The following is a 26,579-nucleotide window of genomic DNA, read 5'->3' as shown; positions in this document are numbered from 1 at the left end:
ACCTGTGTAACTGCAACTCGACAGTTCGGTTGTAAAACTTATAAACTGAATCTGATGGTCGTTTAAAAGGGAATATAAGTAAAGGGACGCATCGAAATAAGCATAATAATAAAATACAATTTAAAGGTAATCAGTTTACTGCAGAAAACAATTATGAATTACCCAGTTCCTCGGCAAAAAATTAAAATCTAATCTAATGATGCATTGCATGCACTTTATGGGAATAAAAATGGGAGAATTATACAGTGCGGTGAATAAGTGTTACCTCCCCCCCCCCCGTGTTAACTTGTTTATTTTAAGAATATAAGCAAAACGCTCGGACGGGTCGATTTTTAAACTAACCATAGTATAATATAGCATCAACGTTTCGAACTTTACGCGATCCCTCTTCAGATGACAGCCATAACTTTGATTTTTTTAAATGGGAAAGTACATCATGTGACACCCCATTTAAAAGCTCTTAAAATACTGATTTCAAAAATGTATAATACTTTAATCCTGTTTGAGAGCGTAGGCGCAAAATTTCGGTCGAATTATTTCTAAATGCAATCATTTTTTTCGAATCCTGAAAAAACTAATAAATATTTTTGAAAAATTAAACGCAGAATGAAATATTACAGTATTCTCGATGGTCCAAAGTCCCTGAGAACTCCCATAATGTTTATCTTAATAAGTCACAGTGGTGAAAAAAAGAAAAAATTTAGTGTGATTTTTAATTTCAAATATATAATTCAAAAGAAACTTTTTGTTTATTCTAAGGGACTGTCAGCCCTCAGTAATAATCTAATCTTTCATTCTGCGTTTAAATTTTTCAAAAATACTTATTAGTTTTCTCAGGATTCGAACAAAATAAATGCGTTTAAAAAGAGTTCGACCGAAATTTTGCGCCTACGCTCTCAAAAAGGATTAAAGTATTATACATTTTTGTAGTCAGTATTTCAAAAGCTGTTAAATGAGGCGTCACATGATGTACTTTACCATTTAAAAAAATCAAAGTTATGCCTGTCACCTGAAGAGGGATCGCGTAAAGTTCGAAACGTTGATGCTAATATACTATGATTAGTTTAAAAATCGACCTGTCCGAGCGTTTTGCTTATATTCTTAAAATACACAAGTTAACAGGGGGGGGGGGGGTAACACTTATTCACCGCACTGTATGGCTTTAACAATAGACGGAGCAGCGAGACATCAAAAGAGGATAGAATTGTGAAAAAAAGCTTTGACCGACCATTTACAGCTTTTACGTTACATTGGGGACACCCAAGATGTATTATCACTGATTAGTGAAAAATAAATAAATATGACCATTTTAATATTATTATGAAGCTATTTTATTGTGGCGCAATTTACTGTTTTAGGTGGAAATAAGCCACAATTTTACTTTGAAATTAAGTCTATTTGACGTTTCGATTTCCACTTCGGGAATCGTTATCAAAATATATAACATTAATAAAACAAATTTCGTTTGTGTTGTTTGGTAAAATTTTACCATCTTATCCGATAAAACTGCAGTAAAAATACTTTTAAAGGCATTTTTCTCGAAATCACATTTTTTCAAAACAGAGACGTTTTTCTCAAAAAATCTACTACACCGATCTAAAGTAAACCAAAAATTTTTGTGATACTTTATATTAGGGAGCGTTCAAGTATTACGTAACGCGATTTTTGTAGATTTTTACCCTCACCCTACGTAACGCACTGTAATGGGCGTTTAACTATTACGTAACGCAATTTTTGAAGATTTTGACCCCCCCCCCCCCAACCTGCGTTACGTAATACTTTTGAACGGTCCCTTAGTATGTGACTACTAAACAAATCTCTAAAAAGTTAATAAGAAACCCGATCTTTTTGGTACAGGGCTAAATTCGCCCCTAAAACAGACGTTTTTTGTAACGCTTCATGAAGACCTAATAATCCCGTACAGGATGTGATCACTAAATATAGCACTGAGCACCATGAAGGACTGGAATCACACAGTGACCCCCTACTTCAACCTCTAATATAATATCATGCCAATAGGAGACTCAAAAGAATCTGGCCAGCTGACCTAAAAAACGGCCAAAGTGGTCTTGTCACTGGACAAGATCTCACCAAGCCAATAGGAGCCTTTGCTCCGCAGCCGGTAAATTAGCTTATAGAACCTTGTGCTTTGATTGCTAAAGAGTGTGACTTAAAAATGAATGTGTGTACTTTGTACGCATGTAAGAAGTTATACTTTTATTTTCAACGAAATCAATATACTTTAAACAGTTTCTCTACTACTTTCCAAAATTTTTTATTAAAACAATACCAAAAATTAAAAAAATAAAAGAATAAAACACACACAAACACATTGAAAAAGCCACAAAGCAATGATTTCTGAACAATAATTGTTGCCAAAAATTTTAATTAAATACGTATTTTCTGAAAAAAATTATATAATAATATACCTACAATCATAAAATGTATAAGAAAAATTAAGAAATAATAACTTGCATTGGGGCTCGAACCTGCTTCCCGTCTATTCGCGGTGTGCAAGTACTTGGAAGGGAAACGAGAAACGACGGTGCGCGAGTCGCGGAGAATTTAAATAATTTAAAAAAAACTATCTTAAATAATTCATATTGTCAATTGAAATTGTCAAATTGACGTATATTTCATACCTTCTGTCATTGAAGCAGAAAAATTATATATTGCTCCACAATATTGATATGATATGCAATTATTATATAAAGGTAAATTTAATTAATTGTATTTTGCTTGCAGTACCGCATTTTAATAACTAATTTTATTTACTACATTTACTACAATTGTTTACGTTTGCATAACATAACCTGCATCTTATTTTTTCTTATTATTTTTTTGGACTATCGCCTTGACAATTATCCAGCAACCAGGACTAATATAATTGGCCAATATAATTAAAAATGCGAATAAAAGCACAGAGCGTAGAAATAGAGGAAACTTGCACGGTCACAATCCCGTCGATCGAAAGTCAAAGCGATTTCCCACTGCGCCACCTTCGCGTATACGTCATGTGGGAATATACACCAACTGAATGTTTACACCATAAACTTTTGACATTTTGTTTATTTATATGAATGTAATCAAATTATTAGTTTGATTTTTGTCGAATTAAAATATTAAAATACAAAACATAGAGTAAGAAAACGATATATTAGATCAAGATTTGTAGAAAGTTTGTTCGTAATCAGATTATGCAAATTAAAGCATTGCCTACTAATAGGTAAGTACATTATTTTTTTTACATTTTCCAAATAGGTATGAAGATAATTTTTTATTGCAATACAACTGAAACATTTAGAATTACGTACCTGTGGCTTTTCAAAACTATTTAAAAAGTCACTACAATTATAAATTTGATTTTATTTCTGTCCTCACAACAATAAAAACTAATATATACAACATTTTTGTTTACCGATAACCTCCATATTGAACATTTATTGACAGATCATTTCAACACGCAATCAGAGCCCGTATAACGACTAATACCATACTGTCGGTGTGCACATGCGCCAGTAAAATAAAAATTCACTCCCAATCGCGCCTAAAGAAGTATAACTTCAAAAAAACAGACGTTTTTCCGAACTTGTTGTAAAATTGTGTATAAAGGCCATAAAAATATAAAAAAAAATTAAATTTTTAAAGGTTTATTTATTAGTTTTAGTCTCACAAATCGAATCCCGTTGGAATAAAAAAAATGTTACAGGAAAGCAGAAAATTTTCTCCCAAATTAAAATGTAACTGTTGGAAGATGCCCTCTGCAGTGATGAAAAACAACTAAAAGTCCAAAAAATGTTTTTGTATATCTCGAAACCTTAACAACGTATAAAAAAAAATTATAAGCATAAATCTAATAGTTTTTTCTTTAAAAATATTTGAAAATTGTCTTTTGTTTTTCAATTTAGAAAGTAAAGGTGCCCTTACACTTATTTTATAAAATTTCTCCTTGATGATATGGCATTAAACCTTTAATTTTTATTTGCAGGTATCTTCCCATGATCACCATACTCAAACGGTGCATCACCATCATCACCACCACCACCATAACAGCAGCAGCTCCAACACTATCGCCGCCGCCCCTCCTAAACAGCATACTATTACTATTAATGATACACCCTCGCCAGCAGTTTCCGTTATCACGATATCCGACAGCGAAGATGAAGTGGCACCAGGCAAGAAAACTATACATACCACCACACAAACTCAACCATTGGCACCGCCCCCACCAGTTACCGCGGCACAAAGGAAAAACGTGATAAGTTGCGTCAGCGTACAAGATAGTGATAATGAAGAAAGACATTCTGTTAAGGTGGGTTTTTAAATACAACTAAGAGACAAGAGGCACTCAGTTCTGAAATAACCCGATTGTCACCATGGCATTATAATAATATAGTCCATGTGGCGAGACCGCTCCCGGCTGAAAAAATTTCTGATTCGCTTTCTTTGTGGATTCCTATTCAAAAATGTCTCCTTTAAACAAATCTGAAGGGTGCCGGGCGGTATTTTTGGGCAGAAATTGTTTAAACAATTTTTTTAAACAAATACAAAAGATTGAAAAGATCACGTTTCTTTTAGGTTTTTTTGGGCCATTCTAAATTAGAAAGGTATCTTGTATTTTTTTTAAATTGATAGTTTTCGAGTTCTAGGCGATTTAAAATCTGAAAAATGCGAAAATACGCATTTTTGAGGCTTAAAAACTCATATTTAAATTAGTATTTTTGAGGTTGCAAGATACTTACATTGAAGATTAAACATTCAGCTTCAAAATTCTGGAGAGTGATCGCGTCTAACCTTTATATATACCGTTGTTTAATTGTTAAATATGCGTGTTTATCCGATTTTTTTACCGGTGCGGCGCGCTTTATTTCAAAAATCTCCTATTTTCCTCCGAAAAATATTTTTTCTAGATTCTTTGGGATATTTTAAATAAAATAAGTTTCTTGACATTTTTTGTAAAAGTTCATAGTTTTAACGTTATAAGCGATTTAAAATCCGAAAAATGCCAAAAAACGCATTTTTGGATTTTTAATCGCTTACAACTTTAAAACTGTTAACTTTTGAGAAAAATGTCAAGAAACTTGTTTCATTTAGAATGCCCCAAAGAATCTAGATAAAATATTTTTCGGAGAAAAATTGGAGATTTTTGAAATAGAGCGCGCTGCACCGATAAAAAATCGGATAAACACGCATATTTAACAATGAAAAAACAACGGTATATATAAAGGTTAGACGCGATCACTCTTCAGAACCTTGAAGCTGAATGTTTAATCTTCAATTTAAGTATCTGGCAACCTCAAAAATACTAATTTAAATATGAGTTTTTAAGCCTCGAAAATGCGTATTTTCGCATTTTTCAGATTTTAAATCGCCTATAACTCGAAAATCATCAATTTGTAAGAAAAATTACAAGATACCTTTCTGATTTAGAATGGCCCAAAAAACCTAAAAATATATGTTCCAGAGCAAAAAACGTGATATTTTGTATTTGTTTAAAAAAATTGTTTAAACAATTTCTGCCCAAAAACTCCGCCCGGCACCCTTCAGATTTGTTTAAAGGGGACATTTTTGAATAGGGATCCACAAAGAAACCGAAGCAAAAATTTTTCCAGACGGAAGCGGTCTCACCACATGGACTAATACCTGAATTTATGTTTTTGTTATAATTTTTGAGGTCATTGAACAAGTTCATTTCACGTACATCCGTACCATTATCTCAGATTGCGTAGCCATGATATTCTACGTCTGTATGCTTCTTTTTCCTTCGATCGTTCCCTGCATAATGAGTTGGAGCAAGTTGTATGTTTCTCTACGTGTAATGTGCCCGAGATATTCCAACTTTCTGACTTTGATTGTATTTAGAACGTCCGTTCCTTTATTCATCTTTCCCAGAACCTCTTTGTTTATGACGTGTTCTGCCCATGATATTTTTAGAATTCTTCTATACCGATTCTTTTATCACTCGAATGATTCCAGTTTTTTCATTGGTGTCGCATTCAAGGTGCAAGCTTCCATTCCATAAAACAAAGTCGAGAAAACGTAGCACCTAGCCAACCTAACTCTTAGCTCTAACTTCAAATCTTGTGCAGAGCACTTTTCTCATTTTGTTAAAATTTACTCTAGCCATTTCTATTCTAATTTTAATTTCCTGGAAGTAATCATTTGTAGAGTTGATCATTGTTCCTCCAAGATATGCTATATTTTATGTAATTGTTTATATTTTTTGTTCAGATTTTGACAGAGTATTTAAAATAAAAATAAAAGTAGAGTGTGTCAAGGTACATATTGTTAAAGATTTGTTAAGGTTGTTTTATGGTTCTTTTTCTGCAAGTTGAGATTTCGGCCTATGGCCATGATGTTGGTTTTAGTCGAGTTAATTCTCAGGTAGAGATCTTCATTATGTCTGGTTAATCTGCTTCCTAAAAGTTGGAGTTATTCTGCGCTATCTGCTACCATCGCTGCGTTGTCAGCGTATCTTATTAGTTCATAATTTATGTTTATGCTTTCTGTTGTCTAATGTAGTGCTCATTTAAACATGTATTCTGAGTAGTCACTGAACAGCACGGGCATTAGAACACATCCTTGTGTTACTCCATGTGTAAAAAATGTGTCTTTGAAAAATAATTCCCTATTATTGTTCCGTGACTTCAAAACACACAAGAAAAATAATATATTTTTGATACTAGTCTCATTTTATTATATTCTTTTAAAGCGAAATGACAAAACGAAATAAAACCATACATGCAATAATATTCAAGTTGTTCTAAGAACATGAATTTAATTGTTTGTTCGGATTTGTCTAACAATTATTTTTCAGGCTTCCACTCAGACTCACAATTACAATCCAGTTATCAAAAACGAACCATGCCAGAGCCAACATAGCAGCCAGAGCAGCCAAAATAGCAGTAGTAGCAGCAGTATCAATTACGCATCTCAGAAAAAGAGGATTCTGGCAAAAGCACAGTCTGAGTGCATGTTAAATGTACCCACGAAACAAGAACCTACAGACTATAACTATTTGCAACACTGTGGATCCGCTTGTAAAGAACCCACACAGGTATGTACTATCCCTAATATCTATATTATTTGTTTCCGCTGAATCTAGCCAGCTCTGGGGTTCTCAGATGTAGATTCAACCTTCACCAAAAGTTTTAATCAGATTGAAACAAGCTAAATAATTCAAAAAGTATATTGAACAAAATTCAAGGGGAACAGAATTCAAAATTCACCTCGAGGTTAGTGCTAGTTAATTTAATACCATGTAAAAGATATACAGTCTGTTCCAATGAAAATTTGACCCCCCCAGAAATTCAGAAACCAGGGGCTTCTTCAAAATAAAAAAACACGTGTCAATTTATAATGGGAGGGGACGAATTTTCATGCAAAATTCATGCCCTCAAATGTAACAACCTACTGCCCCGCGTCAACCCCACTTTTTTTTGAATAGCAAGTGTGATCTAGTGGCACATCATTTGAAAGGTAATTTTTTTAGTCAAAGAAAAACAAAAAAGCCCAAGCTTCTTTTTTAACAACAATAGTACTTTTCACCTCTTTATTACTTCTACCGCTTTCATACAGTCACATTTACAGTTGATTTGACACAATTCATAATGATTTTCTTTCCTTATTCATCTCTATCCATCAACCACTATCATCTATCCAATTATACACACACAAACCAACATCTGTTATCATCACCCACATACATACCTTTTCATCTCTTAAATTTTCATCAATAATTTTTCTATGACTATCTCCACCCCATACAATCATACTGTAACTAAATTTAATAGTCTTACTACTCTTTCTGGGTTCCGTTCATGTTACATTTTAATTATAATCTCAAATTTATAACACCAACCCTCTCCCCTATGTTTAACTATATCATATACTGGTCTGTTTTGTCGAACCCTTAGAGTTCCAGGCGGTATGCAGGGATTTTGAGAAATGGTCACATGTATCTTAGCTTGTATTATATATCCCTCCCAGATCAGAAAACAGTTCTACACCTCTGTCACCCACACAGTGATTTTTTATGGTACTTCCACATACTATAACAACTTCCAATTATTCTAATATAACTGATAACTTTAAATAAACATACAACTGCTTTTCTAAGCCCTAGATATCACATATAAAGGGTTTGATAACGTAAGTTTTCCGTATTATGTGTAATGTGGTTTGCCTACCTCTTTCATTACAATATTTTAACATTTACATCAAGTCTATTTCCATTTTAATAGACTATTTACCACAGTGGGAACGACTGTTTTTATTGTTATTAATTTAACAAATTTTACAATAAATACCATAAAACAACAGGGAAATTATAACTTCCTGTGGAAATGTCATTCCTGTCATGTCACCATTCAGAATTTCCGTTATCAAAATCACTTGCTTCCATACAGCCATGATGTGAACTTGTCAGATTGAGCTCATTGGTACCTCGGGCGTAAAACATTGGATATTTTATGCATCCATGTTATAAATCACATCTTCTTCATATGTTCCTGTGACGGTTCAATTGTAAAGGGTTTTTACCCAAATATTTTTACTTTGGTGGTTAGCATGTAGATTCTAAGTGAGTATAACCTATAACTTTTTATAACCTTAGTCAACATTTTAAATATTTTGCATCATTTTATCTGGTTGTACACATTTTAGGATTACACTGATGATGATCGGTCAACCGATCGAAAACTAGTTCTGTCTTTGATGTAGCCCTGTATAGGGATTTTAACAAATATACCTTTTATAAAGGATTTTATGTTTTTGTAATGGTATACAGCCAACCACAGGGAATTTTTCCTCGTGGATTTGTAATTTTTTTCTTTACACGACGCCCTATTTTTTTTTAATTTACGTAATAAGTTTTAAGATAATTTTGGACTTAACAAATTTACTATAAATTAGTTAAATCCAAAATTGTCTTTAAAGTTATTCCGCAAATTAAAAAAATTAAAGGGTCATGTACAGAAAAAAAAAACCTTTCAAATGATGTGCCACTCGACTACACTTGCTATTTAAAAAAAACTGGGTGTTGATGCGGTGCAGTAGAGCAGCGGAGATGCTTCCAATACAAATTGACGTGTTTTTTTCAATTGGGAAGAAACTTTTGGTTTCTGAGTTTCTGGGGGGTGGGGTCAAATTTTCGTTGGAACACACTGTATGTGTTAATAAACAATAAAATACAAATCTTGCATATAATTGACATTCAAGAGTTCTTTAACATGATTCTGTTGTCCAGCAGTGCTTATCTTTATAAGTCAGTGGTTCCCAACTTTTTATGTCTGACGGAAGAAACTTTTGGTTTCTGAGTTTCTGGGGGGTGGGGTCAAATTTTCGTTGGAACACACTGTATGTGTTAATAAACAATAAAATACAAATCTTGCATATAATTTACATTCAAGAGTTCTTTAACATGATTCTGTTGTCCAGCAGTGCTTATCTTTATAAGTCAGTGGTTCCCAACTTTTTATGTCTGACGACCCACCTTCTGATGTTTTTTTCATCGCGACCCATCCCTCACCCATGATAATAGCAAAAAATAAGGAACACTGCCACTGTACGCTACGCAGCTACTGTAAGAGCCATGCCGCGACCAACCTGAAATCCGCCAGCGACCCACTAGTGGGACCCACCGGTTGGGGACGCTGTTACAAGTTATTGCCTCTACTCCATAAGAGATAAAGGGGGTAGTTGATAATATGCTGAGTACAGGAAAACCCATTTCTCTGCAACCGTGAAGAGAAAACTCGACAGATGTTCGTTGATGCGGTGTGAGTGACCTTAAGGGTTTCAGTTAAATCTGTTAGACTATGACTATGCTATGGTGTAGATGTTCTTGCCTAACTGTGTTGATCCAGGGTTGTCTGTAGTACATGTGAGCACAAAGCTTTAGCTTTCCTGGGAGGGCTATAAAACAAATGGCAGTATGTTCCATGAATGGACGTAGAATAAAAGCTAAGGAGTCCTGAAATGGTAACATCCAATTATAGCCAACTGCAACTTCTAGAGGTGGTAGTGCTTTGATTGAAACTTATCAGAATAAGTTTTCAGCATAAGACAATTAGTGGGCTCCCTGAACTATCAAGGCAATATTGGACGCCTATATTAGTGTTTGGAGCATCAAAACTGAGCAGTGAAAGATAGGCAATACCTATTTTCGAGTGAAACAGGATTTGGTCAGCAATCAGACAACCAGCGTGTTCGAGGTTTAAAGGGTTGAGAAAGATCCGCTAGGCCCCAAGTTATCCGATCTGTACCCAAATTCGAAAACTGTAATGTTTTGGTTTGATATTATGCTGAAACAAAGAACTGCTCCATTTGTGTTAACTACAGTCCAAATATATTTTATGGATTTAGTGCTGGAAGTGATTGTGAAGTTCGGAAGGGATCCTTTTTGGCTATTGTTTTTTATTTTTTCATGATACCTTCACATACAAGCATAATTGCCAATATTTTTTTAAACATCCAAAGAGTGACCCTTTTAAAATTGCCTTTAATTGTTGTATAGCAGACTTTAATTAATATTGTCAGAACTTATAATATATGGTCAAAAGAAAGATAAGAAGTCGTAAACAACCTTCTGGCAATATAGAACAATCATTTTGGTCTATTTTCCCCCATTTTGCCACATTTGATCTTACTGGAGCGACCCCCAATCTGATCGTATTCATAATTTTCCACGTTTTAGAGCCTAGAGATTAACCGGTCCATTGAACCTGGGGAAGAGGAAAATACTCGGGCGGTTCATCCTGCACTGTTCCAAGGAAGATTTTCCTGGATTTTAGTCGTTCTGGTGGCGTTAGAGCTCTGTATAGGGCATGCCGCTCGTCCGCGATTTGTTTAATTTTCTCAATGTGCTCTGCTTCATTCTGCGTGAAGGTGGAAGGCTTGGGTTGTAGAAGGATTGAGTCTCGAGGAATTCTGCAGGTAGTATGCAGTCATTATTTTTAAGGAAGTTTCGAGTTGCTCTTTTAAAGTAGTTTTGATATAAAGAATATACGACCCTAACTAGATGGTGGTCATTGAGGGTTTCATACAATTTTTGGAGCAATTTTTTACTGTCACAGCTGCTGTAAAATCTACGAAAGCTGCACCTATTATAAGTTTTTCTTCGAAGCCTTCTTCACTGTTTTCTCGTAGTGCGAGGACTTGATGATGAGGTGCTTTTCAACATTTTTTCTATTCTGGTCAGAATGAGTCTCGTATAGTTTGAAAAAGTGACACAAAAGGGAAATAGGTTTGTAGCTACTGGGAGTTTCGCGGTCTCTTCTTGGTTAACAAGGCTATTACTTTAGATTTTCGTAGACTTTATAGCATGTGTTATAGAGTTGCAAGATCCATTTTGCTCCTTAGCCTAGATACTTTATTTACTCACTGTATGTATTATCCACATCTACAGCCTTTCCGTTTTTTAACGTGTTTATACTGTCGTTGAGTTCTTAGGTGGTTTTTTTATCGGTTCTTGAGTAGCGACTAGTTTGCTGTAACCTTGCAATGTGGTTTATGTTCCATAGGATCACCGCTTAGTTTTTTAACAAGATTTCATGTTATTTTACTATGTGTCATGTTCATTTTTTCCAGGGTTTCAATCCATTTTCCTTCCTGGCTTGACTCAGCTGTTTCTTGGCAAAAAGGATCAGCTGAATAGAAGGTTTCGTATGTTCTCATAATTAGTTCTTTGGAATCACTGAAGATCCCGGGAACATATTGTTGTCTACATCTCCTGGGGATAACTTTCCTTATCTCTACAAATTTTCTAATTTTGGTTCAAGACGTACCAACTCATCTACCGGAAAACGGTGCTTTGCAAAAATAGCTATTTTTTGAAGATAGCAAATTTGTTTCAAATATTTTTTATTTTTGTATATAAAATAATTTACAAAAATTCTACTCTTGTCTTTTTGGAAAAAAATATTCCTAAAAAAATTTTGGGAGTGTGTATATCAAAACATGGGAATGATAACAAATACACTCGGAAAAATAAAAGAATACCCATGAACGATCACATCAATTACTTATTTTGTATTTGCTGTCTTTTTCTATAAATAACAAACGTTTGTTATAGAAAAAGACAGCAAATACAAAATAAGTGATTGATGTGATCGTTCATGGGTATTCTTTCATTTTTCCGACTGTAGTTATAATATTAATTCCATTTCTTTTCTCTTTAGTGTTAAACTTACATGTAATTTCAAACATATGTATGTTTCAGACCTATCAGTACGTTAGTACCTCCCAACACGACCAACCGACATACTCTACGAGCGATAAACGAGTCTCGTGGGCTCCCCCCGTAGCCCACAATACCTCGAGTCACTCTCGGCGACACTCGGCAGTGCCAGTAGTCAACCTCCAAGAGTACGCCGTTACTGCGCAGCCGCACAATGAATATATCCAACCGCCTGCCGCCCATTCGACGAGAGATTCGCTGACTGTCGCCAGAGAGCAGCATCTGCTAGCTCCCGGCAAGAGCTGGGGACCGCCGCAGGCTATTCATCCAAGTTATAGGTAAGTAATCATGTAGTTACTTTTGATTGTGTATTTACAAATCTTCATATTCTCTTGGTTGTGACAACTAGAACAAAAACAAAATGGATGGAAGCCGTACAAAATTCAAATGCGATCAAGAAGTAGGTGCAAAGAAACATCTTTTATAAAAGATCAGGATTTTCAATGAGAATACAATAAATAGAGAGTAAATTATTAATAAAATCACTGGTCACTTGTACGTTTGTAAAAAGAAGTCAACCATCTTCCCATAGACCGGAAAAACAAGCAAGATGCAAAAATATTAATGACGTAGCGCAGTTAGATTATATTGTAATACCAGAAGAGTTTCAAAGGAAAATATATGATTTTATATATGATTATACATGATATGTATTTTTAGATGCCATAAAAAGAGCAAGAAAGATTGTAGAACTGTGATGAAAAAATTTAACGTATTTGACATGAAACAAAGCAAATATGTTTATCCAAGAAAAAGTACAACCTAGTGACAATCTTCTAATATTTTTTCCCTCTTAATGTTATTATTAGTATTTTCTAACAGTTTATATCATTACATTTTCGTTATAAGCGTAAAGTTTGCACTACTTTTTTATTTCCATATATATTTGCAGTGCTACAATGTTTACTATTTTTTAGCTTGGGGTTTTTGCATGCTTTATTAACGTAACCAGTAGTTTATAATCTTTTTTCATAGAAATCAGCCATTTGACGTTGGCAATCATTAACCAGTTTATGTCGAAATACAACCAATACTTTAAGTTTCATGTTCTAATGGTTTATAGTGCGCAAGGACTGGGGACACTAAAAGATTGGCTAGTGGAAGTCTATGACAAATACGACATGTCTTTAAATTTAAAAAGACATTTCTGATCCTCCCCCACCCTACGCAACTCTCTGAAGACCCTGAAGTGCTCATGTTCTTGTACTGCCGGGGTGACCGCCCACCTGTCTCTTAATGACTTTAACGCTTCATTGCTTTCGCTGGTGATAAACTGGTGGTGGTCTCACTGCGCTCCATTCTAGAAGCCGAGAGGGAACAGCTCTCGCCTAATCTCAGTAGCATCTGATGCAAAGGCCATTTAGTATCTTGACTGGTTTATGGCGATTTTGTACCATTGACTCCATATTTATGTCCTCATCCAGCTTGTCACACAGTTCCAATGTCATTTCTTATCGGCTCGGATCCTCCTTTTGAATTTCTTTTTTTGTCCCATTCCTTCTTACTGGCGATCTTTTCGTACCACCAATAAGATATTTTTATTCTTTTCTCTAAACTGTTCGTTCAGTTCTTCACAATTTCTCTTTAGCACTAATAGCACTGAGTCCTTTTGCCGATGGCGGTTGGCATCTTCGCCTATCTATCGTCCATCTAGAGTATTCACTAAGAGCTAGTCAGTGTCAGTTTTATGCTCAATGCATAATCTCATATACCCTCAGTTTTCTGTTTAGTATTTGTACACCTACAACCCTCGACGTATCCATGAACCATTCTCTACTGGGCACTGACGTGAGGTTTGACTCGACCGCTATCATTATTTCAATCTTTCTTTCGGCCGCGGAGAGAACTGTAAGGTCGTGAGCTAACTTGGCCACCCCCACACTTGTTTGCAGCACTCTTAACACTTGCTTTCTTTTACACTTATTCGCCATTTTGCCGCCCGGTAACATGTTACTCTTCTTCCAGCTTTAACTCTCGCTCTTCTGATAATTTCATATGTATTCTGTATTTTTCCATTGATATCTATTTTTAACACCTAGCAATCACTTTCCATCTGTATGGACCATAATAAAATGAAGAATGTAGTTTAATGTATGGATAGAAATTATGTTTAAAATTTCTGGCATATGAAAACCATTTTTATTAATGGTTTGTTTTTAATTAACACAAGCTATAAGTACCAGAAATTTTAAATTTACAACAAAAAATTTACAGTAGAATAGCTTTGATAATTTGAGACTTTAAAATACATGTTTCCTAAAAAATAGTAGTATGTTAAGGTAGATTAGTTGTATGGTTAATTAGTATTTTGTTTAATTGCTGCTCTCCTCACTTTAACACTTTAAAAGCTTCAATAAAAGCTTTTCTAGCATCCGTTGTCCGTCTATTCTTTGACATATTCTCTTCATTTCCTGTTTAGCACACACTTTGGTTTGCAAACACCGAAATTAAACGTCGAAATAAAATAAAGTGATTCTGTAATGTATGATGCTGTACACAGATGACAAAATGCTGAAAGAGTAGCAAAAAATTTTCAAACGAAAATGCAGTGAACTAATTAACAATAATTACTCGATCTGTCATGTCTCATACATGTTATAAGTGACAAAAAATCCGATGACCTCATATCAAAAAAGCTTATTGTGGCTCTCGCAATGAGTGGTACAACACGACCTTTCTTCATCTAGGTTCTTCTTCTTAACGTTCCCTATCAAATCCCCTTGATGTAGGCGATTAACATGGCGAAACTGTCTCTGTCTCGAGCTATTCTAAATAGTTGTTCTGCTTTCTTTATCCCTGTCCACTCCCGGATATTCTTCAACCAAGAGGCCTGCTTTCTACCAATCCCTCTGCGTCCTTCGATTTTGCCCATCATAATAAGTTGAAGAATATTATACTGGTCTCCCCTTATTACGTGTCCAAAATAGGCCATCTTTCTATATTTGATCTTATCAAGCAGCTCGCGGGCAGCATTTGCTCTCTTAAGGACTGCCACATTTGTCAGCATAGCCGTCCATGGTATTTTCAGTGTACGTCTGTGCAACCACATTTCAAAGGCCTCCAAACGATTAATGGTGGATATTTTTAATGTCCATGCTTCGGCAACATACAAGAGAACTGACCAAATGTAACATTTAATCATGTGCTTTCGAAGTTGAAGTGGCAAGTTATCATTACAGAAGAATGACCTCATTTTTAAAAATGTCATGCGGGCTATCTCTATTCTACATTTTATCTCTTTATCTGGATCTAGTTGTTCGGTAATATGGCAACCAAGATATTTAAAACTGGGTACTCTTTGAATTATATGACCATCAACATATAACCGTGAATCTTGATGGGCCAACGGCTAAATACCATGTATTTTGTTCTTGGACAGTTCATGTTTAGACCAAACTCTCTTCCCACTGTGTCAATGGCACTTAAAAGGTGTTGTAATCCATTCATATCATCACTTAAAATAACTGTATCGCCTGCATATCTGATTGTATTTATCAGAATTCCATTAACTTTCACACCCCATTCCAAATTATGCAGCGCTTCCTTAAATATTCTATCTGAATATAAATTGAATAACAGTGGGGACAGTATACAACCCTGTCTGACACCTCTTTGTATTTTGCATATTTCTGTTGATTTTCCATTTATGCAAGCTGTCGCTGTTAGACGCCAGTATAATTTTTCTATGATTCGTACATTTTGACTATCAACTCCTTTATCCTTTAATATTTTAATTAATTTGTGATGTTGCACTCGATCAAAGGCCTTCTCATAGTCAATAAATACAGCAAAGACATCTTTCCTTTGATCTCGGCATTTCTGCAATAATACATTTAGTGCAAAGAGTGCGTCCCGGGTCCCCAGTCCATTTCTGGACTTCTGGGAGTAGTCCATCTAGGTTCAGGTGAGACATTTTAATCTCTGGCACCTACTCGTGATAACTTGGTACCAGATCTTGTTTTTCTTTAATTAAACTGTTAATAAGTCCTGTGGTCCCAATGAAGGCCAACAATTTTCTACCCATTGGTAGTTGGTCTCTTCTGCTTCAAGCTTCAGATGACCAGTGAATTCCCGCCGCATATCACCCAGCTCATTACAATTGCATAGGATGTGTATGACAGTCTCTACAACCATTTTGCATTTTTTGCACCATGGTTCATTATCTATTTAAAGGTGATCTCCTTTTGATAATGGCTTCCGCAGCTGCAGATGAAACGTCAGGCGTAAACAACTCCAGGACATGAAATAAAAACTCCAGTAATAATGTACCTCTAAAAAACACCTGCCTTGAAAGCCTACAGTCCTTGATATAACATACAGTCGGAAAAATGAAAGAATACCAATGAACGATCACGTCAATCACTTATTTTGTATTTGCTGTCATTTTCTATAACAAATGTCTGTTATTTATAGAAAAAGACAGCAAATACAAAATAAGTGATTGATGTGATCGTTCATGGGTATTCTTTCATTTTTCCGACTGTAGATGTGACTACATGTTATTGAAATACATTCGTTGTCCCACATTACTCATTCTCTGCACTACTCGAGACGATTTGGTCATTGCTGAACGGTTAGAGGAATAGGTTAGAACCAGTCCACCATAATAGGGCTTTTCATTCACAGTCATTTGTTTCGAGCTTCTGTCACATGTCGTATAATCCGTGTAGGTATATTAATATTATACACAGTTTATACAACATATTATGACAGAAGCTCGAAACAAATGACAATCGATGAAAAGCCCTATTAAAAAGAATAAAACTACGAAACTGATAGAAAAACTGTTAAAATTCTAATAATTGGTTTTACATGATTTTGGTATCACTTATTTGTAATGAATGTGTCACGAAGAACCAATTTCTTCAAGCCAACTCTCTCGCAGTCTTTTGATCGGTGTGGTTCTGTACCTCTAACTCTTCATTTTTTATTATCCTGGATAAAATCGTACTCAAATAGTGTATTCTCAAAGTCCGATCTATATTTATCCTTTGCTTACTATTCGCTTTTGGGCTAATTGTTATATTAAAAATACATCTTTTTAATACAGTATGCTTGGCAAAACCTGTGCTTAATATACACTGTGTTGCTTTTTCCCAATCCTTTGTTTAGTCTATGTTGCTGAATGGAACCTTTTTTTATTATATGCACTTTTGTTATTTTGGTCGAGTTGTATGAGTCGAATTAAAAAATATCTTTAACCTATTTTTTATGATAAGTGGTATTCAATGCATGCGTAAATTTAAATACGTAATTGTAGACACAGCCAGGCGCACCTATCTCCACAACCACTAGCGGCTGCACCGAGGCTGTCACCTCAACATCCATTGGCAGCAGCGGCTGGCCAACCGCTCTACCACCAAACCGAGCTTTACCGACGACCTGTCTACGTCACCACTACGCAACCCGCATATCTGCCAGCTACTCACCAGGTGGCGCCGGCGGGGTAAGTATTAGTTTTGTAGATGTAGATTGTAGGAATGGGTTAGTTGTAGAAAAATATTTTTGTGCTAACAAAAAACGCGATTCCTTTTCATCTTATGCCTTATTATAAGCATCATGGCAAATGAAAAAATCAACCCAAAAAGTAATCTTCGGATGGAACTATAATAGGATGGTGTCAACAAGATGCATTAATGGCTCTACAAGTCTTCTAAGTATGGTGCAGCATACACAAGAAAGGAGAAATCTTCGAAAGTTCTACACTTCCAAATTCATTCTATAAAATATTCTCCACTATACTGTACCGCCGTGTAACACCATGTGTAGAAACAATAATGGGAAATGTTAGGCTGGTTTCATTGATAGTAAACTCACAAATTATACACCACATAAACGATAAAATCCTTTATAAAAGGTATATTTGTTAAAATCCCTAGAAAGGGCTACATCACAGAACTAGTTTTCGATCGGATGACCGATCATCACCAGTGTTTACGTGAATTTACGTGAATCTAACATGCTAACCACCAAATTAAAAATATGTGGGTAAAAACCCTTTACAATTGATCCCTCATAGTAACATAGTAAAATAATGTGAAATTAAACATGGATGTCTAAAATATCCAATGTATTATGATGTAGGTACCATTGAGCTCGAATTTTACCATCATGACTATATCGTAGCAAGTGTGGTTAGCATGTTAGATTCACGTAAACACTGATGATGACCGGTCATCCCATCGAAAACTAGTTCTGTGATGTAGCCATTTTTAGGGATTTTAACAAAAATATACCTTTTATAAAGGATTTTATCGTTTATGTGGTGTATAATTTGTGTGTTTACTATCAATCAAACCAGTCTAACATTTCCCATTATTGTTTCCCGTTTTTGTAATATATGGTATACAGCCAACTACAGGAAAACTTTTTCCTCGTTGATACACCACATATTTATAGATTACAAGGCAGCCTACGACATTCTAAATATAGAGAAAAGATGTTTAGGACAATCAGTGACTTAGAAATAATTTTAACAAAACTAAAGACTACGACTAAACTACGACATTCTAACTATAGAGAAAAGATGTTTAGGACAATCAGTGACTTAGAAATAATTTTAACAAAACTAAAGCTGGAACCCAACAGAACGTGGCGTGGCACACCTTGATAGATAAATAGAAAATATGTAGTAGGAAAAGATTAAAACTTAAGACGGAAATCAAGGAAACGTGAATAGCGTTATTTCCCTCAGAATTTGTGATTTATGGCCGATTGAACTCTGTATTTATGGTGGCCTGGATCAGCGCGAAGTGTTCCTTTTTTTGGTAAATGAGCACAGTTCAAAGGAAGTCAGAAGCTGAAACAGATCCTCCCAATTCGACCAGCGGCTCGTACGTTCAGTGCTGTTGTAATTTTGTAGTCCGACGACGTTGTGTTGGAATTTTTATCATTGTGTAAATTAACCAACTTACTAAATTTTCTACCGCAACACTGGTGGTGTACCCTCTATACTTGAAGGGTCAAGCCTGGTTCGACCGAATTTATCAAAAAGTAAATATTTATTAATTTCACAGTAACCCGTGCTATTCTTTTCGCTATTATGGTACGTATCCAAACGTGGGTGCTCCGTGCTCGTTGTAGCAGCTCCACATAGTAGATACGGTGGTGCTCGGCGCTCACCTTCTTCGTTCAACCGGTTTGCGGTTTATATGTAGGGGAGCGCATGCCGTATCCATTTGAGCAGCTACACCGAGCACGGAGCACTCCCGTATGGATACGTACTTTTATACAGAGAGGATCTAAATTATGGAATAAATTCATGGACGATAAAATGGATGACTTTGGAGAAAAATACTGAAACAGGTCGATTTTTATTTTTAAATTACAATTGTTTGGCAAATATTTCATACTAGTGACGTTATCCATCTGAGCGTGATGACGTAATCAATGATTTTTTTAAATGGGAATAGGGTCGTCTGGCACCTCATTTGAAAGGGTGTTCAATTCTCTATTCAGTAATATAAACGATATCATTATTTATACAGCGTGACCAAAAAAATAATTATTAATTGACGTAAAAAGAAGAATATATGTAATTTATTTAACTCAAAATACATTGTACGGCTGCCAGTAAATAGAAAAAAATGTTTATTTCACAAATAAACATTTCTTTTCGCTTAAATTAAATCACAAATAGCCTCCCACCTACCTCTTGGCAGTTTGAACATTTAATTTAAGCGAAAAGCAATGTTTATTTGCCAAATAAACATTTTTTTCTATTTTCTGACGGCGATAAAATGTATTTTGAGTTCAATAAATTGCATACATTCTTCTTTTTTCGTCAATTAATTAAAATCAAAAATTATTATTTTGGCCACCCTGTATAAATAATGATATTAATGTTTATATTACTGTATAGAGAATTGAACACCCTTTCAATTGAGGTGCCACACCGCCCCTATTCCCATTTAAAAAAAATCATCGATTACGTCACCACGCTCAGATGGATGACGTCACTAGTATGAAATATATGCCAAAAAATTGTAATTTTAAAATAAAAATCGACCTGTTTCGGGATTTTTCTCTAAAGTCGTCCATTTTAGAGAAATGAATTTATTCCATAATTTAGACCCTCTCTGTATATATTTTCTATTTTTTGCTGACGTAAACTGGTAGCGTGCCACGCCACACTCCATTGGATCAAAGATGAAAGTCTTTACTCTAGAAAAAGTTTAGTGCAAATTTCGTATTCAAGGGGAATGTCTGAACCTTTTTAAAAAAAACAAAGAGCTGTGTCTGGAAGACCATCTCTCATTATTAAAAATGAGTGTAAAGGACCCCGCACAAACCTTATGGAAAATAGGTCCCAGTGGATTTCATTCATACTTTGGGAAAATACTCTTTGAAGCATCCTGATAAAAAGTTCTCATGGGCACAACTCAATCGTATGAAGGATTTTCAAGATATAGGGGCCCAAACTCGGAAAATTATAAGATTTACGGGGTATTCCAATTCCGTGAGTTACTGGTTATTTGGCAACATGTTGAAGTTTGGATCAAGGAAAAGTACTAGTAGTCTAGGATTTTTTCCTGGCTATCCAATGGCGACCTTTACTTTGACCTTGACCTTCAACGGACGTCATCTTCTAGAGTTTCCAGGGTTTTAGGCATTCAATTGATATAAACAGATTACTCATGGGTTTTTGGGATCGCAAAACACGAATATGCCATCAGAATTAACCTCCGGATGACGTGGTGGCCAGGGCCACTGCAAGGGACGTCATTTTCTAGAGTTTCGATGGTTTTCGGCATTTAATTGATGCAAATGAATTACTGGAGGGTTTTTTGAGGTCGCTAAACACGAATATGCCACCAGAACCGACTCCCGGAGCACCTGGTTTCCAAGGTCAATGAAAGGGGCTCCTGGAGTTTCGAGGGTCTTTGGTACTACATTTATGCAAACGGATTACTCGTAGGTTTTTGGAGTTGCTGAACACGAATACCCCATCAGAACAGACATCGGAGTACCTGGTGCCAAAGGCACGTCATGCTTTGGAGATTCGAGAGCTTTCGGTACTAAATTAATGTAAACTGATTACTCACAGGTTTTTGGGGCTGCTGAACGTGAATTCGATATCATATCCTATCCACGGAGCACCTGGTGCCTAAGGCAGGTCTTCTTCTGGAGTTTCGACAGGTTTCGGTATTAAATTGATGCAGATGGATATTACTCATTAGTTTTTGGGGCTGCTAAACACAAATACGCCATCAGAACAGACACCGGGTACCTGGTGCGTAAGGCACGTCATCTTCTGGGGTTTCGAGAGTTTTCGGTACTAAATTGATGCAAGCGGATTACTCTTGTGTTTTTGGGGTTGCTGAACACGAATATGACTTAGACAAAAGACTCTGGAGTATCTAGTGGCCACGATGAATACCACTATCAAAATAGAATGTAGTAAATCGATATTAAAATAAATAAAGGAAAAACATTGTCAGATATAAATTGAGTTTATATTTTTTATAAATAATTAAAACAATTGAGTACTTAAGTTACTCACTTAGTGAGTACACACACCAAAGAGTAATCCAAAAGAGCAGCCTCAAAAACCTAAGAGTAATCCATTTAATTCCTCCGAAACTCTAGAAGATAACCTGTCTTAGGCACTAGGTGTTCCTGTGTCTGTGCTGATCACGTATTCGTGTTCAGCAACCCCAAAAACCTATAACTAATTCGTTTGCATTAATGTAGTACCAAAGACCCTCGAAACTCCAGGAGCCCCTTTCATTGACCTTGGAAATCAGGTGCTCCGGGAGTCGGTTCTGGTGGGATATTCGTGTATAGCGACCTCAAAAAACCCTCCAGTAATTCATTTGCATCAATTAAATGCCGAAAACCATCGAAACTCTAGATGGCGTCCCTTGCAGAGGCCCTGGCCACCACGTCATCCGGAGGGCAATTCTGATGGCATATTCGTGTTTAGCGATCCCAAAAACCCATGAGTAATCTGTTTCTATCAATTGAATGCCTAAAACCCTCGAAACTCTAGAAGATGACGTCCGTTGAAGGTCAAGGTCAAAGTAAAGGTCGCCATTGGATAGCCAGGAAAAAATCCTAGACTACTAGTACTTTTCCTTGATCAAAACTTCTACATGTTGCCAAATAACCGGTAACTCATGGAATTGGAATACCCCGTAAATCTTATAATTTTCCGTGTTATATTTTCTCTATATCTTGAAAATCCTTCATACGATTGAGTTGTGCCCATGAGAACTTTTTATCAGGATGCTTCAAATAGTATTTTTCCAAAGTATGAACGAAATCCACTGGGACCTATTTTCCATAAGGTTTGTGCGGGGTCCTTTGGGATATTCTAATTTTAGGAAGAACAGAAAATCATGTACGAAAGACGAATTTATAGCACTAAAATAAACAGCCACAAAAATGAGCCAAATGCTAAAAACCAACAAAACAAAATAGATGAAGTACACAACCACGAATCCTACATCCACTCGTTATAGATCTCGGCATCTTCGAAACAGTTAACGAATGTATTGAGAATTGAGTAGCAGTAGATAATAGTAGAGTAGTATTATTGTAGCTAAAAACCACAGGATTTTCACGCATGATATTTTGGGCTCAATCCCCTTTTCAAATCTTCAAATCGTGAAATAAAAAGGTGAAATTCCCAGTGAAACAAAAAAAGACCAGATCTAATATACGGCTGAAGACACTTGAATTCTTAACACAGAGTAAGGAAGACATGTTAGGATGCGTCTAGATTTGTGTGGAAAAGACAATACAACTTCGAACTGTACAGAATATAACAGATATGGTCAAACATCTAAATATGATGTCTTGAGGTGCGTTAGCATGCGCATAAAACAAAATGATCAGTAAGAAAAATATACAAGACACCACCTGGATTCTTCATATCTTCTTCTTCGTGTGCCATATTAGAATTATCACCAAGTTGGCGATCACGTTGCGAAAGCTATTTGATCCTTTGCAATATGGAATAATTGTCCTGAATTTGATATCTGAGTCCATTCACGAATGTTTTTTCACCAAGAAACTTAATTTCGACTCCGCCATGACAGTCGCAATTTATAGCGATTCTTATTCATTTCGATATTAGTTCCAACTGGGGATATTAACGTTATCATTTTGACACTACTCAGAATTTGGGTCGGTCCTCCTGTTTATTGGCTATGCAACCACCGCAACGTTTGTTGATAGTCTGGGCAAATTATCGAAAAAATGTCATTTTGGGAAAAGTTATTTACTAGCTATTTTATTGCTAAAATCGAATCTTAATATTGCATATATTAGTAATATGAGGTATGACAAGTCCGCAGAAAGTGTGTTATTTTATTTATAAACAAGTTAAGCACTCCTAAATCTTCTTTTTTTTTTTCAATTAGTGCTCTGTAACTCCTAAGATTTTTCCTTTTAACTAAAAACACTCGAATAAAAATTCACCGCAATTTAGTTCTGTACAAAGTTATTTTTTTTCCGATTTCCTTCAACATAAATTTTACTCGGAAAATTCGAGTTTTTCCAAACAAATCTGCAATTTTCAATTAAAGTTTTAGGAAAGTAATTATTTATCAATAATTAAATAAATTGGTGACATGAAAGATTTTTTATAGTAGATTATAATATATCAGGAGGCTGGCGACAATCTAACCAATAGTTTAGCAATAATTAAAATGTCAATTAAAAAATTTCGGTCGAAATAATAACCAGAAAGATTTGATACACCAGAATAACTATACTTTTCGTATAAAAAAGCACTATATTTATTCAACGTACTTTACAGAATTGAAATTGGACTATTTGAGCGGTCTCAGGAATGTTATAAAGAAACAATTTTTTGGCATTATAAACAAATGGAATCCCTCAGAAAATATCAGATTAAATTAAATTAAGTTAACGCTGTTGAAAAGGGCACGGCTTCTTCGAAGAAAAAAAATCGAATCGAGTGGTTTCAGGTATAACCGGTCAAATTTGACCGGCATTTGCGACAGAGTTATAAACAACACGATTTCAATCTTTGAATCATGACTTTTTACTCCGGTCCTTTTTGTACATACAAATTTTCATATCTTCAAGACACTCATAACAAAAAATATTTGTCACTAAGTTATTTATTTATTGATAAATAATTACTTCCCTAAAATTTTAGTTGAAAATCAAAGATTTTGTTTGGAAAACCCGAATTTTCCCAGGAAAATTTCCGCCGAAGGAAATCGAAAAAAAAATATCTATGTGCAGAATTAAATTATTACAGTGAATTTTTATGTGAGTGTTTTTGGTTTAACGTTAAAATCTTCTGAGTTACAGAGCAATAATTGAAAAAATATTTCGGAGCGCTAATTTGTTTATAAACCAAATAGCACACTGTCTGCGGACTTTGCATAGCTATATTTTACTAATATATGAAATCTTAATATTTGATTCCAGCATGTCCAGCAATAAAATAGCTGGTACTTAATTTTCCTTGTTTTATACTTGTTTTCCCTGTTTTTCCCAGATTATTACGTTACATCTTTCATTGAGTTGATAATTCACGTTGTGAACATTCTCAATTATTATATTTGTAATTTAATACTACTCTTATCTACTTCCTCCAAAACCAGCAAATTTCCATAAAACCCAGCCATATTAATACCATTTGCTTTAGTTTTTCTTGCAAGAAACAAACAAAACACAGCTCCAAAACTAAACCTAACCTCGCTTTCGGCTTTCGGCCATTCAGTCATGTCCGTGTCACAATAATTTCGACTCGAAATTATAATATCAACCACTTCTTTGGAGTCGCAATTAATTTCGATAAGTTGCCATTTTGTGACATCATTTCGTTAGTTCAACTAAAATCCACAAGGCTCGCACAGTCGCATTTAAACGTCACCATATTGATTGCGACTTGTTTTGAGTCGAAATTTGAATTAGAATCAGGGCCCAGATACTGTTTTCTTGAGTCATGTCTGTTAAATATTATGTTTATATACCCCAGGGTAATAAGCAAAAAAGACCCTGTTCGAGACTGTGGCAAATCCAGGTATCTCTGATTCTTGTAGTTATGATAGGCCTATATATAAAGAAAACTAATACGGTTTCTGTAGATATGTTGGCATCTTTTTTTAATTATTAACTATTTAGTGTAAAAACTGTAATTTTTTCGATTTTATATAAGATTTTTTTAAAAGTCATGTGTGTGAAATAATGAATGCATTCCATACTTTTGCACCATACTGTATAATAGCCCGATCAAAGAACAATCTGACCCCAAAAAAATAAAGGAAGGATGAAAATTTGGGAATAGGTAGTTGAAATTGTCTATTATTATATAATAAAAAGTTTACAATTCTACATCCCCTCCATTTTACAAAAATGGAGGGGAATACCCCCTATCGAAGGTGAAAAATATACCTTCAAAATAAGACCGGAATTGGATAAAATGACTGATTCTAAAGAACTTTTCTTCTATAGAGTTTTTTTACTAAGTCAATACTTTTCGAGTTATTGCGAGTGAATATGGTCATGTTTAACAAAATAAAACATGTTTTTGGACGGTTTTTCGGAAATAACTCAAAGAGTAATTATTTTAGCGTAAAAAATATTCTTAGCAAAAATATAGCCCATAAAAAATTTAAAAAAATGGTGTATACATGAGGTCTGTAGACCCAGTAGAAGCAGAGTTGCAGCTAATGAAAAGTAGGTTCTTCTTAAATTCTAAATCGAATATTTCAATGTGAAATAACCCAAAAAAGGAGCACTTTTAGGCTTAGGGGAAAATTTATTTTAACTTTTTTTAAAGTGTTTAAAAAAAGGTTTATTTTTGTTTTTTAAAAAAACTTGTAGTATTAAAAGTAAGTGAATTACGCTCAAAATATTGTTGGTCCCTTTTATTTTTTGGTAAAAAAATCGCGAAAATCACCCCCTAATTAGCATCACATATAAATTTTAACATTACCACTTCACAAGTTACTTTGTCTATGTAATATTTATATGATCTGTAAGTTTCATCGGTTCAAAGTGCTTCGTTTTGAAAAAGCTGTAGTTAAAATGGATTGAACGAGTAACTAATCACCAGTTTAGGCAAATTTTGAACAGCCATAGCATAACCAATTTTTGTCTAACAAGAAAACAAAAAATCAAAAATATTCAGAAAAGCAAAACGTACATTTTATTACTCTTTGAGATTTTTGGTATTCCTAATTGTTTTTAAGTTAATTGCATAAACAATTACGAGTTCTTTCAAAATAAAAAAAAATGTTTTATTTTAAACCCAATTTTTTTCAAAACTGAGCACTTTGAACCAATGAAACTTATAGATAATATAAGGTTTGTTCGTAGTACGATCCAAACGATCAGCAACCGTTGCCAACCATCA

General features: G+C 34.9%; 1 protein-coding gene across 3 annotated transcripts in view; it reads left to right on the top strand.

The window, feature by feature from the left end:
* LOC114325820 (homeodomain-interacting protein kinase 2) overlaps window positions 1-26,579 on the top strand; it is a 273,933-nt gene that overhangs the window by 211,339 nt on the left and 36,015 nt on the right. For all 3 annotated transcript variants that reach the window (XR_007697026.1, XM_028273951.2, XM_028273950.2), the window contains exons 13-16: window positions 3,989-4,312; window positions 6,818-7,057; window positions 12,221-12,516; window positions 17,499-17,684. Coding sequence is in view for 2 of the 3 variants with exons in the window: in XM_028273951.2 (XP_028129752.1) it covers window positions 3,989-4,312; window positions 6,818-7,057; window positions 12,221-12,516; window positions 17,499-17,684 (1,046 nt within the window). In the remaining variant the exon portion in view is untranslated. The remainder of the gene's footprint in view (window positions 1-3,988; window positions 4,313-6,817; window positions 7,058-12,220; window positions 12,517-17,498; window positions 17,685-26,579) is intronic.

The sequence above is a fragment of the Diabrotica virgifera genome, chromosome 3 (assembly GCF_917563875.1).
Source record: "Diabrotica virgifera virgifera chromosome 3, PGI_DIABVI_V3a".
Taxonomy (NCBI): Eukaryota; Metazoa; Arthropoda; class Insecta; order Coleoptera; family Chrysomelidae; genus Diabrotica; species Diabrotica virgifera.
The sequence above is the reverse complement of the archived record's forward strand: the minus strand, read 5'-3'. Positions and strand labels throughout refer to the sequence as shown.